At 45.4% G+C, this 13,117-nt stretch overlaps 1 protein-coding gene across 1 annotated transcript in view; it reads right to left on the minus strand.

Annotated features, from left to right (window-relative positions):
- Positions 1–282: 282 nt before the first annotated feature.
- The window catches only part of RAB29 (RAB29, member RAS oncogene family), a 43,656-nt gene continuing 30,821 nt past the window's right edge, over positions 283–13,117 (minus strand). The window contains exon 5 of the mRNA XM_073587230.1: positions 283–788. Within this exon, the coding sequence (XP_073443331.1) occupies positions 674–788 (115 nt within the window). The 3' untranslated portion in view covers positions 283–673. The remainder of the gene's footprint in view (positions 789–13,117) is intronic.

The raw sequence follows: 13,117 nt of genomic DNA on the forward strand, positions 1-13,117 counted from the left end.
AGGTCCTGTGAGTACACAGCCAATGAACTCAATTCACCTGACGTTAGCGCAAGCACCGTGGGAAAATCTCAGAACATGAATTCTTATTTTATTTATATATTTTTTTTTAACACATCTGATTGTGGAACTTATTGCAAGAGCTATTAAAATGTACTTTATTCGTGGGACGAGCCCCCAGTAGCTGAAGTTATCTAGCCTCCCCCATCACACAGTATACTGTACATGGAATGCATATCAAAAAAAGGGGGGGGGGAAGCAAATTCAAAAAACATGACCATAGAGTAAAATTTATTACAGGTTATCCAACTTTAATTAAAAAAAATATGCATATAAATATGAAAACAGACAAAAAGAAAAGAAAATACATACAAGGTACCCGAGACATGCCTTTATGTCAGACATGTGTAATGATTTACAGACACATTTGCATTATGCAGAACATTAGCATAAAGTTAATAAAACAAAAACCTGATTGGATTCTTAGAATTACTACTAAACTAGCAATATATACATATATACAGACAATATAACAGTGGAGAAGGCTTCCATCGTAGTTCCACCTATCCAGAGTTCATTGCTCATGTATACCAGGATTCGAAAGAGATGATTGAGAATAAAGTTAAATATCATTTGGTAGTAGAAAAGTTACCCAGGACTGTCCTAACAAATCATGTCAGCAGCATCCTGATCCAGGCACAGAAATGTCATTTATGTTGATGTAATCCCCCTGTAGTGGGGAAGAGGAACGTCCAGATTCTCTTGCCTCCATCATTCTTTCAATAAGAACCCTGCATCACATATAAGATTAAAAAAAAAAAAAAAAAAAAAAAAGGATAATATATACAATTTTAATAAGAAGGTTCGGCAAAAATATATTAAGTATATATCACAGTCCTTGAGTTATGAAGAAAGGTAGGTTTGTATTCAACCCCTTCACCCCGAGTCTGTTTTCACCTTCATGACAAGGCCAAATTTTACAATTCTGACTAGAATTTATGAGGCAATATCTCTGGAACGCTTCAACGGATCTGAGATAAGGGTAAAATTTCTATGATGGGATTCGTGCTTATTTGTGAAAAAAACAGAAATGTGTCAAAAATGTTGCAATTTTCAAACTTAATTTTATGCCCTTAAATCAAAGTTATTTCACACAAATTAATAAATAACATTTTCCACTTTTTTTTTCACTAAATTTTAATTTAAACCCATTTTATTATTTTCACAAGGGCAACAGGAAACAATGGACCATAAAATTTGTTGTACAATTTTTCCTGAGCATGCAGATACTCTGTATGTGAGGGAAGGCCACAGTGGGGGAAGAAAAAAAAACTGTTTTTTGTGGTCCACCGCAATAACGGGCCGCAAAGAAGCTTGCGGAACGCCGAAATAGTATTGGAAAGAAAAAAGGTGTTTCGCAAAACCGGAAACCAAAACTTCCTTTTGTTTTCGTGGCCCCATTGAATTACAATGGGGGCCGTGTCCGTATGCCGTATAGAAGATCGAGCAAGCTCAATCTTTTATCACGGCCACAAAAACAGCCCTCACGGCCGTACGGCACACCGTGGAAATTTTGCAGCCCCATAGAAATTTATTGGGGGGGGGGGGGGGGGGGGTGTCGCAAAAAAAGGACAGCAAAAACACGGTAAGTGTAAAAGCAGCCTAACAGGAGAACATGAAACCTAAGGCTGTGTGCACACGCTGCGGATTCCGCTGCGGATTAATCCGCACGGATTTTGCAAAAACCGCAGATAATCCGCAGGTCCAAAGACCTGCGGATTATCTGCGGTTTTGCCTGCGGTTTGGTCCTGCGGATTCACTATCTCCACAATGGTGGAGATAGGAACCCGCAGCAGTTTCCGCAGAAAGAATTGACATGCAATTCTTTCTGCGGATTCAAAACCGCAGCAAATCCGCGCGGTTTTTTCCGCAGCGTCGGCACAGCGTTTTTTTTTTACCATTCAAATGAATGGTACTGTACACCGCAGCTAAAACTGCTGCGTGTCCGCAGCGGCCAAAACCGCTGCGGAAACGCAGCGGAATCCGCAGCGTGTGCACACAGCCTTAAATGTGTTATGCAATTTCTCCTGAGTACACCGATACCCCATATGTGGTTGAAAACGACTTTTGAGGCACAGTGCAAAGGTCAGAAGGGAAGAAGCGCCATATCGGAGTTCAGATTTTGCTGGAATGGTTTGAGGGTGCCATGTCAGATTTGCCACGAAAGCAGAACACCCCATAATTGACAACATTTTACAAACTACACTTCCCAATGAATTAATCTAGGGGTGCAGTAATCATACTGAAACCACAGGTGGATCACAGTATTTTATACTATTGGGCAGTGAAGAAAAAAACATTTACATTTTTACCACCAAAATTTTGTATTAGCCTCAGATTTTACATTTTCATACTGGGAAATGGGGAAAAAAATGGCACCAAAATTTGTCCCACAATTTCTGCTGAATGTAGAAATGCCCTATATATGGCTGTACAGTATTGCTTAGCCATACGGTGAGAATCGGGAGGGGCTGAGGGCTATTTGCCTCCTGGAGCACAGATTTTCCAAGAATAGTTTGTGGACTCCAGAGCCCCCAAGTGCTAGAAGAGCAAACTCTCCCCTGAAGTGACCCCAATTTGGAATGTATACACCTTTGGGAATTTATATACAGGTGTAATGATGATTTTGACTTCATGGGCATTTTCCAGAAAACAGCAACAGTGGATGCTGCTGAGTGAAATTTGCAAACTGCCATAGTGACCCATACTTAGTAGTGACCAGTACATTGTGCCCAGTTCATGCACCTGTAAATTACGCGAGCTCTCATCGCTACAGAAATGCCAAATATTGGGACGCCAATGGCAGAGAAGGCACACTGTGGGGCTCAGAAGGAGGGGGGCATTTGGATTTGGGAGCCCTGAATTTGTTTTGGGGAGGCGAGGAACCATTTTGTTTTTCCAGAGCCAGAGTGCGTGCACTTGGGGGATTCATAAGTCTGCAGCCATGTTAAGACCTGCGCAAAAGATCAACATTGCTCAGTGGCCATTTTAGTGCAGTCTTACCACAAATGTGTGTCAACGTACCACCATACAACCAGTGCCATATGTAGTCGAGAAAACCATTATGGCAACGGCTGTGATAAGCATTACCTTGGTCAACAGAAACTGCCTCATACAGATTGTCAGACAGAGGGAAGGGGCCTCTTCTGTCAACCATTTATACCATTACAATACAATTACTTGGGGCTAGTGTGTAGCAGGGGGTCCAAGAATGTTTTCCATAAGTGTGGTTTGTTTTGAAAAAGGATGTGTGCTAGGATATGAAATACATGTCATCAGTATTTAAAAAGAAACTACTTTTTTTGGCTCTTTACATGTTTTTGTGAAAATATTGATGTGAACCACTGCATTGGTCAGTATGCTGTCCGTATACCACTAACTTTGCATAATGTATCAAATCTTCTGAACAAGCCACTTAGCAATTATACAGATATTATATATATATATATATATATATATATATATATATATATATATGTGTATGTATGTGTGTGTGTATAATATATATATATATATATATATATATATATATACACACACACATACACATACATACACATACATACACACTCACTGGCCACTTTATTAGGTACACCATGCTAGTAACGGGTTGGACCCCCTTTTGCCTTCAGAACTGCCTCAATTCTTCGTGGCAGAGATTCAACAAGGTGCTGGAAGCATTCCTCAGAGATTTTGGACCATATTGACATGATGGCATCACACAGTTGGCGCAGATTTGTCGGCTGCACATCCCTGATGCGAATCTCCCGTTCCACCACATCCCAAAGATGCTCTATTGGATTGAGATCTGGTGACTGAGGAGGCCATTTGAGTACAGTGAACTCATTGTCATGTTCAAGAAACCAATCTGAGATGATTCGAGCTTTATGACATGGCGCATTATCCTGCTGAAAGTAGCCATCAGATGTTGGGTACATTGTGGTCATAAAGGGATGGACATGGTCAGCAACAATACTCAGGTAGGCTGTGGCGTTGCAACGATGCTCAATTGGCACCAAGGGGCCCAAAGAGTGCCAAGAAAAAATTCCCCACACCATGACACCACCACCACCAGCCTGAACCGTTGATACAAGGCAGGATGGATCCATGCTTTCATGTTGTTTATGCCAAATTCTGACCCTACCATCCAAATGTCGCAGCAGAAATCGAGACTCATCAGACCAGGCAACGTTTTTCCAATCTTCTACTGTCCAATTTCGATGAGCTTGTGCAAATTGTAGCCTCAGTTTCCTGTTCTTAGCTGAGAGGAGTGGTACCCAGTGTGGTCTTCTGCTGCTGTAGCCCATCTGCCTCAAAGTTCGACGCACTGTGCGTTCAGAGATGCTCTTCTGCCTACCTTGGTTGTAACGGGTGGCAATTTGAGTCACTGTTGCCTTTCTATCAGCTCGAACCAGTCTGCCCATTCTCCTCTGACCTCAACAAGGCATTTCCGGCCACAGAACTGCCGCTCACTGGATTTTTTTTCTTTTTCGGACCATTCTCTGTAAACCCTAGAGATGGTTGTGCGTGAAAATCCCAGTAGATCAGCAGTTTCTGAAATACTCAGACCAGCCCTTCTGGCACCAACAATCATGCCACGTTCAAAGGCACTCAAATCACCTTTCTTCCCCATACTGATGCTCGGTTTGAACTGCAGGAGATTGTCTTGACCATGTCTACATGCCTAAATGCACTGAGTTGCCGCCATGTGATTGGCTGATTAGAAATTAAGTCTTAACACACAGTTGGACAGGTGTACCTAATAAAGTGGCCAGTGAGTGAGTGTGTGTATATATATATATATATATATATATATATATATATATATATATATATATATATATATATTTCACTCATTCAGAAATATTTGGACAGTTGCAATCTTCTCGATTTGGCCTTAAACCACCAAGATCTAATTTAAGTGTAGACTTTCAGGTTTAATTAGAGGGGTTGACCAAAAATATCTTGTGAAATGTTTAGGAATTGCAATCATTTTTCTACAGGAGGATCGTCAGCAGACCCCCGGCTGTCATGACAACCCATCGCCACTCACGTGGCCGGGGTGCTGATGGGGCAGGATCAATGACGTGCTTCCTGTCTGCATGTTTAATGTCGCCGTCAGTGATTGACTAGGCATTTAACTGGTTAAAAGCCTTGGGTGGATAGCTGTTAGAGGCACTTTGTGGCTGATTGAATCTGCCACCAAGTGCGGTGAAAGAAGCGGGTTCAGCGTGCAAGCTTGAATCAAAGGCAGGTACACTGCCAATAACGTATATATACAGTTGTGAAGTGTGTAAGGTAGCTGTAGGACAAATAGATGGGAAATAAGCCTGGAGTAATGCTTTAGTACATATGGAACTAAAAGGGATAAAAAAAAAAAAAAAAAAAACAAAAACAAAAAAAAAACACGACCATGAAAGCTTGATTGTGAGCAGCTGAAGAGTTGGGAGAGACGGACGCTCACCTTATTTCCACCCCCGGGTGTGGTTCACTGTGTAAAATGAGACCTGCTTGTATAAAACAGTTCTGTGTGTATGTAGGTGTGCAGATCTCCTGGATTGAGTACCTTTGCTAAAAGACTAAGAAACTGGACTAAGCCAGGCAGTCTAACCAGCACTGTTGTATGGACTTGTTCCTTTATTTATCACTTTGTGGTGGACAAAGGCTGTATTTAAGTTTCTGTAATGAGGTTTATGAGGACTGAAATAAACCAGCCAGACTTTATATAGAAACGGTTTCTGTAATATCGCAGATCACTCCCAAAGGATTGTTAAATTTGGCATTTGAACTTCAGGCAGCATTCCCAGGGAACACCTGTGACTGCTACAGAAGTTCTGCATGTCGTGGGTGAAGGTGGCTATAGGCCAGGGAGCAGAGTCAGACAGAATGGAGGACCAGATTAAACACCTGGTGCAAGCTCAGCAGCAACAGCTGGCACAACAGGAGACAAATAAGCTGCTTATACAACAGCTCCAGCAGCACAAGGAACAGATTCAGCAGCAACACCAGCATCTAGAACAGCAGCAGCAGATTGATTTACACACAGGCGCTTCGTGGCATTGGGTCAGCGCCGACTCCAAAAGGTCAGCTGATGATTTTTCTGTCCGGATGGTGGTGAGGACAGCCTTGCAGAAAGTGATCCCGGGTGACGATAGAGGCCTTTTAAACAATTTTTTGATAGGGTCACCGATAGGGAAAAACTTGCAAGAGTGGGCGGAAGTCTTGGCACCATACTTAACAGGGGAGCCGCAAAAGGCCTACTATGATTTAACCTTACAGGATCTCAAAGAATATGCAAAATTGAAAACAGAAATTTTGGTGCACTTGGGGGTGGGTCAATGTCTGTCAGGGCACAACGGGTCCACTGCTGGACATATCACCGTGACAAACCCACTCAATCCCAAAAGTTTGATTTGCTGCACCTCGTCCAAAAGTGGTTGCAGCCGGAGTCCTTTACCTCAGAGTAGATGGTAGAGCAGAGTTGTAATGGACAGGTTCGTGCACTCACTTCCAAGCTGGATGCAGACTTGGTTTTCCCAGGGAGATCCCCAGAATGCCAATTACTGGGCTGGACTGGTTGAAAGGTATCAGTTAGCCAATGGTTCCTTGGGAAGGCAAACCACTCCATACTGGGGTTCCCATCAGGTGGAGGAGGCTAAAAAGGGAGTGGACCATCCAAAGTCATGCTGGGGGTTTCATCAAGGGATGCAATTGCTAGAGATGTCACAGCCCAGATTATAAAGCTGCCAATTGTCCCCTGACCAATGAACTGTAGCATGAGACTTCTGTGTTCATTCTACGCACATCCGGCTTGCAGTGTGGACTGCAGTGTGTCCGGAGAGGGGCCACAGGCCTGTCTTGTAAAAGTGAATGGTCTGCAAATCACTGGACTACTAGACTCCGGGAGTTTGGTGACCCTCATGAGGGCAACACTCCCTCTTCAACTGATCCCTGCTAAGAAGATGGGCGTCCGCTGCATTCACAGGGATGCTAATGACTATCCAGTGGCCTGAGTGGTCATTGAGACAGCCCAAGATACTGAGTCCTATGTGGTCTGGGTGGTCCAAGATTTATTGCATCCAATTATCAATAGGCCAGGACTTCATGTTGTTTTGGGACTTGTAGGGGCATAGATCTTGATTCAGGTTGGCCCTAAAGAAGTCTCACCAACTCTGTAGCCTGACGCATTTCCCTTCTGTGTAATGGTGGGAGATAAGAAGGCAGTATTCCCACTGCCCAACATTCCTTAGATAGGGGTGACCAGAGAAAACTATAGGTCCGCCTATCATAGGGACCCAACTCTAAAAGAAGTGTTAAATAATGTAATGGATATAAACGGCATAACACAGGAACCGGTGGCAGACACCAGATTTCCTTATTTTATGGTGAGTGGGGACTTATTGTACCAGGTTACTAATGTCAGAGGAAATAGTGGAGCAATTGTTGGTACCACGACCCTATAGACTGAGGGTGTTGGACATGGCCCATTCACATGTCTTGGGTGGCCATCTGGGTGTTGACAAAACCCAAGAACGCGTAAGACGGCAGTTCTATTGGCCCGAATGTCATCAGGAAATACCAAGGTATTGCAAGTGCTGTCCCACTTGCCAATTAACCACTCCCACCTCTCACTTTTGTAATCCCCTCATGCCACTACCCATCAAGGAATGACAAGAGAGTTACATCATTGAAACTCCACCGTTGTTGGTTAAGCCAGAAGTGGACATTGAAGACGTCACAATAGTAGAGACACTGTTGGAAGTTCCCAAAACCGCAAGGTCGGGAATTGCTGCAGCAAAATTTGACCTGTTCTCAGATTTGTCAGGGTGAACAGATGTCAGAACACGATGTTTCGACGGGAACCCCATATGAGGGTGAATTCAAAGCCCTACCGAATTCCAGAGGCCAGCTGAGAACTGGGCTCCAAGGAAGTGAAGTGTATGCTGAATCTCTAAGTCACTGAGGAATCGAAGAGCAGGTGGTCTAACCCAATTGGCCTTGATCCAAAACCAAACAGAGAAGGAGTTTCTGTAATGATTATGGGAAGCTGAAAGAAGTCACCAAGTTTGACACATATCAGATGGAGCGTGCTGATTAGCTTATGGAGTGACATGGGCCAGCAAGTTACGCAACCACCTTGGATCTAACAAAAGGATATAAGCAAATCCCTATGTCACAACGAGCCAAGGAGAAAACTGCTTTCTCTATGCCCGGCGGTTGCTTCCAATATGTCCGGATGATGTTCAGACTATAGGGAGCTCTAGCCACCTTCCAGAGAGCCATGGACCAGATCCTGGGACACCAAAAGAATTACGCTACGGCATACCTGGACAATATCGTAATCTTCAGCCCAGATTGAGGGAAGAATCATGTGGGAACGGTCCAGGCGGTGTTTGATGCTCTCAGGAAGGTGTTGGTTCTCTATAAATCCAAGAAGATGTGCCATTTGTCGGAAACACCGCAATGAACTTGCTCACTGAGCCAGTGCTTGTGTCCTGAGTAAAGCGAACTGTGATACCTGTGGAGCGGACAGCAGCCGAGTAGATGCGTACTTCAGCCGCAGGACCTGAAGCACGTGACTGCTAGGGACGTGGCCTAAACTCCAGAGAGCTAGGAGCTGCAAGAGAACGCCTAGCAGGGTAACTGCGAGACAAAGTTACCAAGGGGCATAGACAGGGAGGATAGTCAGGACGTAGCCAATGAGTCATACACAGAGATAGCTGCAAGGTACAAAAGGGGCGAGCAGAGAGTAGTCAGATCACAGGCAATGAGTCATACACAGAAAGGATAGCACAGTACAGAATCAATAGGCAAACTCACAACGGGAAACAGAACCGGGTCATAAACAAGCTATAGCAACGAACAGGCACACAGAGGTCAGCACACTCGGCCAAAGGCAAAAGTATAACTGGCAGGGATTGGAGCTCTCCCAGAACCAGAAAGAGGCCACAATCATTAACCCCAGGTGTGCAAGTCAAAACCTGCACTGAGCTCCAGACATTAACCCCTAACGTGCAGCTCAAAAACCTGCACTGGGATCATGACACCATTGTTTAAGAGGAGGCAAAATACTTTGGATATGTAGTTGGTAGAGGCAAAATCACACCCTAAATCAATAAAGTGGGGCAGTCCAGAACTGGCTGAAACCACTTTCAAAAAAAGCAAGTCAGCGCCTTTCTGGGAATCATGGAGTATTACAGGTTCATTCCAAATTTTTCCATGGTGATCTCACCCCTGACCAACCTCCTCCAGGGGAGAAAATGGAAGTTGGAGGCAAAGATGGCCTTTTAAGAACTGAAAGTAGCTCTGTGTAAACTTTAGATCTTGGTTTCCCCTGACTTTAAGAAGGAATTTGTACTCCAATCTAACGCCTCAGAAGTCAGATTAGGAGCGATCCTCTCAGGAGATACACGAAAAGAAGTATCCTATTCTCTGTCCGAGTAGGAAACTGTCAGCATGTGAGAAAAATTATTCCATTGTAGAAAAGAAATGCTTGGCCATAAAGTGGGCGGTGGACACAATGAGATATGATGTATTAGGGTGAAAATTTAAATTGGTGTCAGACCATGCCCCACTCAGGCGGATGACTGAGAAAAAGGGGAAAAAAATGCTCATGTTACCAGCTGGTTTCTAGCCCTGCAGAATTTCCACTTCCATGTGAACAGAGCCAGGGGTTACATGATAATGCTGATGCCCTCAAGAGCAGTGGTCCCCAGCCTTTCTTGCACCAGGAACTGGCTTCAAGCAAGACCATTCTTCCATGGCCCAGCAGGGCGGGGATGGAGGTGTGGCAGGGGGCGTGAATTTGGTCATATGGGAACAGGGCTATGGACGGCGTTGTAGTATGTATAGCAAGATGATTCCACACATATAATCCCCCCATGTATAGTATGATGGCCCAACAAAGTGTATATACAGTCATATGTTAAAGTTTGGGCACCCCTATTAATGTTAACCTTTTTTCTTTATAACAATTTTGGTTTTTGCAACAGCTATTTCAGTTTCATATATCTAATAACTGATGGACTCAGTTATATTTCTGGATTCAAATGAGGTTTATTGTACTAACAGAAAATGTGCAATCTGCATTTAAACAAAATTTGACCGGTGCAAAGTATGGGCACCCTTATCATTTTCTTGATTTGAACACTCCTAACTACTTTTTACTGACTTCCTGAAGCACTAAATTGGTTTTATAACCTCATTGAGCTTTGAACTTCATAGCCAGGTGTATCAAATCATGAGAAAAGGTATTTAAGGTGGCCACTTGCAAGTAGTTCTCCTATTTGATTCTCCTATGAAGAGTGGCATCATGGGCTCCTCAAAACAACTCTCAAATGATCTGAAAACAAAGATTATTCAACATAGCTTTTCAGGGGAAGGATACAAAAAGTTGTCTCAGAGATTTAACCTGTCAGTTTCCACTGTGAGGAACATAGAAAGGAAATGGAAGAACACAGGTACAGTTCTTGTTAAGCCCAGAAGTGGCAGGCCAAGAAAAATATCAGAAAGGCAGAGAAGAAGAATGGTGAGAACAGTCAAGGACAATCCACAGACCACCTCCAAAGACCTGCAGCATCATCTTGCTGCAGATGGTGTCACTGTGCATCGGTCAACAATACAGTGGACTTTGCACAAGGAGAAGCTGTATGGCAGAGTAAAGCGAAAGAAGCCTTTTCTGCAAGCACGCCACAAACAGTCGCCTGAGGTATGCAAAAGCACATTTGGACAAGCCAGTTACATTTTGGAAGAAGGTCCTGTGGACTGATGAAACAAAGATTGAGTTGTTTGGTCATACAAAAAGGCATTATGCATGGAGGCTAAAAAACACAGCATTCCAAGAAAAAACACTTGCTACCCACAGTAAAATTTGGTGGAGGTTCCATCATGCTTTGGGGCTGTGTGGCCAATGCCGGCACCGGGAATCTTGTTATAGTTGAGTGTCGCATGGATTCAACTCAGTATCAGCAGATTCTTGACAATAATGTGCAAGAATCAGTGACGAAGTTGAAGTTACGCAGGGGATGGATATTTCAGCAAGACAATGATCCAAAACACCGCTCCAAATCTACTCAGGCATTCATGCAGAGGAACAATTGCAATGTTCTGGAATGGCCATCCCAGTCCCCAGACCTGAATATCATTGAACATCTGTGGGATGATTTGAAGCAGGCTGTCCATGCTCGGCGACCATCAAACTTAACTGAACTGGAATTGTTTTGTAAACAGGAATGGTCACAAATACCTTCATCCAGGATCCAGGAACTCATTAATAGCTACAGGAAGCGACTAGAGGCTGTTATTTTTGCAAAAGGAGGATCTATAAAATATTAAATGTCACTTTTATGTTGAGGTGCCCATACTTTTGACCGGTCAAATCTTGTTTAAATGCAGATTGCACATTTTCTGTTAGTACAATAAACCTCATTTGAATCCAGAAATATAACTGAGTCCATCAGTTATTAGATATATGAAACTGAAATAGCTGTTGCAAAACCCAAAATTGTTATAAAGAAAAAAGGTTAACATTAATAGGGGTGCCCAAACTTTAACATATGACTGTATATATACACACAAAATATATATATATATATATATATATATATATATATATATATTTATTTATTTTTTTTTTTTTCCTTCAAATTTTTGAGTATAAGCTAAGCCGACCAGAGTATAAGCCAAGGCACCTAATTTTGCCACGGAAAACTGGGTAAGCTTATTGACTCGAGTATAAGCTGGATATGCATTGTCCCCTCCATTCCTATCCCGGTATGTGCGTGGCTCCCACTCTCCCAGCCTGGCGTGCGTGGCTCCCACTCTCCCAGCCTGGCGTGCGTGGCTCCCACTCTCCCAGCCTGGCGTGCGTGGCTCCCACTCTCCCAGCCTGGCGTGCGTGGCTCCCACTCTCCCAGCCTGGCATGCGTGGCTCCCACTCTCCCAGCCTGGCATGCATGGCTCCCACTCTCCCAGCCTGGCATGCATGGCTCCCACTCTCCCAGCCTGGCATGCATGGCTCCCACTCTCCCAGCCTGGCATGCATGGCTCCCACTCTCCCAGCCTGGCATGCATGGCTCCCACTCTCCCAGCCTGGCATGCATGGCTCCCACTCTCCCAGCCTGGCATGCATGGCTCCCACTCTCCCAGCCTGGCATGCATGGCTCCCACTCTCCCAGCCTGGCATGCATGGCTCCCACTCTCCCAGCCTGGCATGCATGGCTCCCACTCTCCCAGCCTGGCATGCATGGCTCCCACTCTCCCAGCCTGGCATGCATGGCTCCCACTCTCCCAGCCTGGCATGCATGGCTCCCACTCTCCCAGCCTGGCATGCATGGCTCCCACTCTCCCAGCCTGGCATGCATGGCTCCCACTCTCCCAGCCTGGCATGCATGGCTCCCACTCTCCCAGCCTGGCATGCATGGCTCCCACTCTCCCAGCCTGGCATGCATGGCTCCCACTCTCCCAGCCTGGCATGCATGGCTCCCACTCTCCCAGCCTGGCATGCATGGCTCCCACTCTCCCAGCCTGGCATGCATGGCTCCCACTCTCCCAGCCTGGCATGCATGGCTCCCACTCTCCCAGCCTGGCATGCATGGCTCCCACTCTCCCAGCCTGGCATGCATGGCTCCCACTCTCCCAGCCTGGCATGCATGGCTCCCACTCTCCCAGCCTGGCATGCATGGCTCCCACTCTCCCAGCCTGGCATGCATGGCTCCCACTCTCCCAGCCTGGCATGCATGGCTCCCACTCTCCCAGCCTGGCATGCATGGCTCCCACTCTCCCAGCCTGGCATGCATGGCTCCCACTCTCCCAGCCTGGCATGCATGGCTCCCACTCTCCCAGCCTGGCATGCATGGCTCCCACTCTCCCAGCCTGGCATGCATGGCTCCCACTCTCCCAGCCTGGCATGCATGGCTCCCACTCTCCCAGCCTGGCATGCATGGCTCCCACTCTCCCAGCCTGGCATGCATGGCTCCCACTCTCCCAGCCTGGCATGCATGGCTCCCACTCTCCCAGCCTGGCATGCATGGCTCCCACTCTCCCAGCCTGGCATGCATGG

This window comes from Dendrobates tinctorius, unplaced genomic scaffold, assembly GCF_039654945.1.
Source record: "Dendrobates tinctorius isolate UK_male_01 unplaced genomic scaffold, ASM3965494v1 ptg000098l, whole genome shotgun sequence".
Lineage (NCBI taxonomy): Eukaryota > Metazoa > Chordata > Amphibia > Anura > Dendrobatidae > Dendrobates > Dendrobates tinctorius.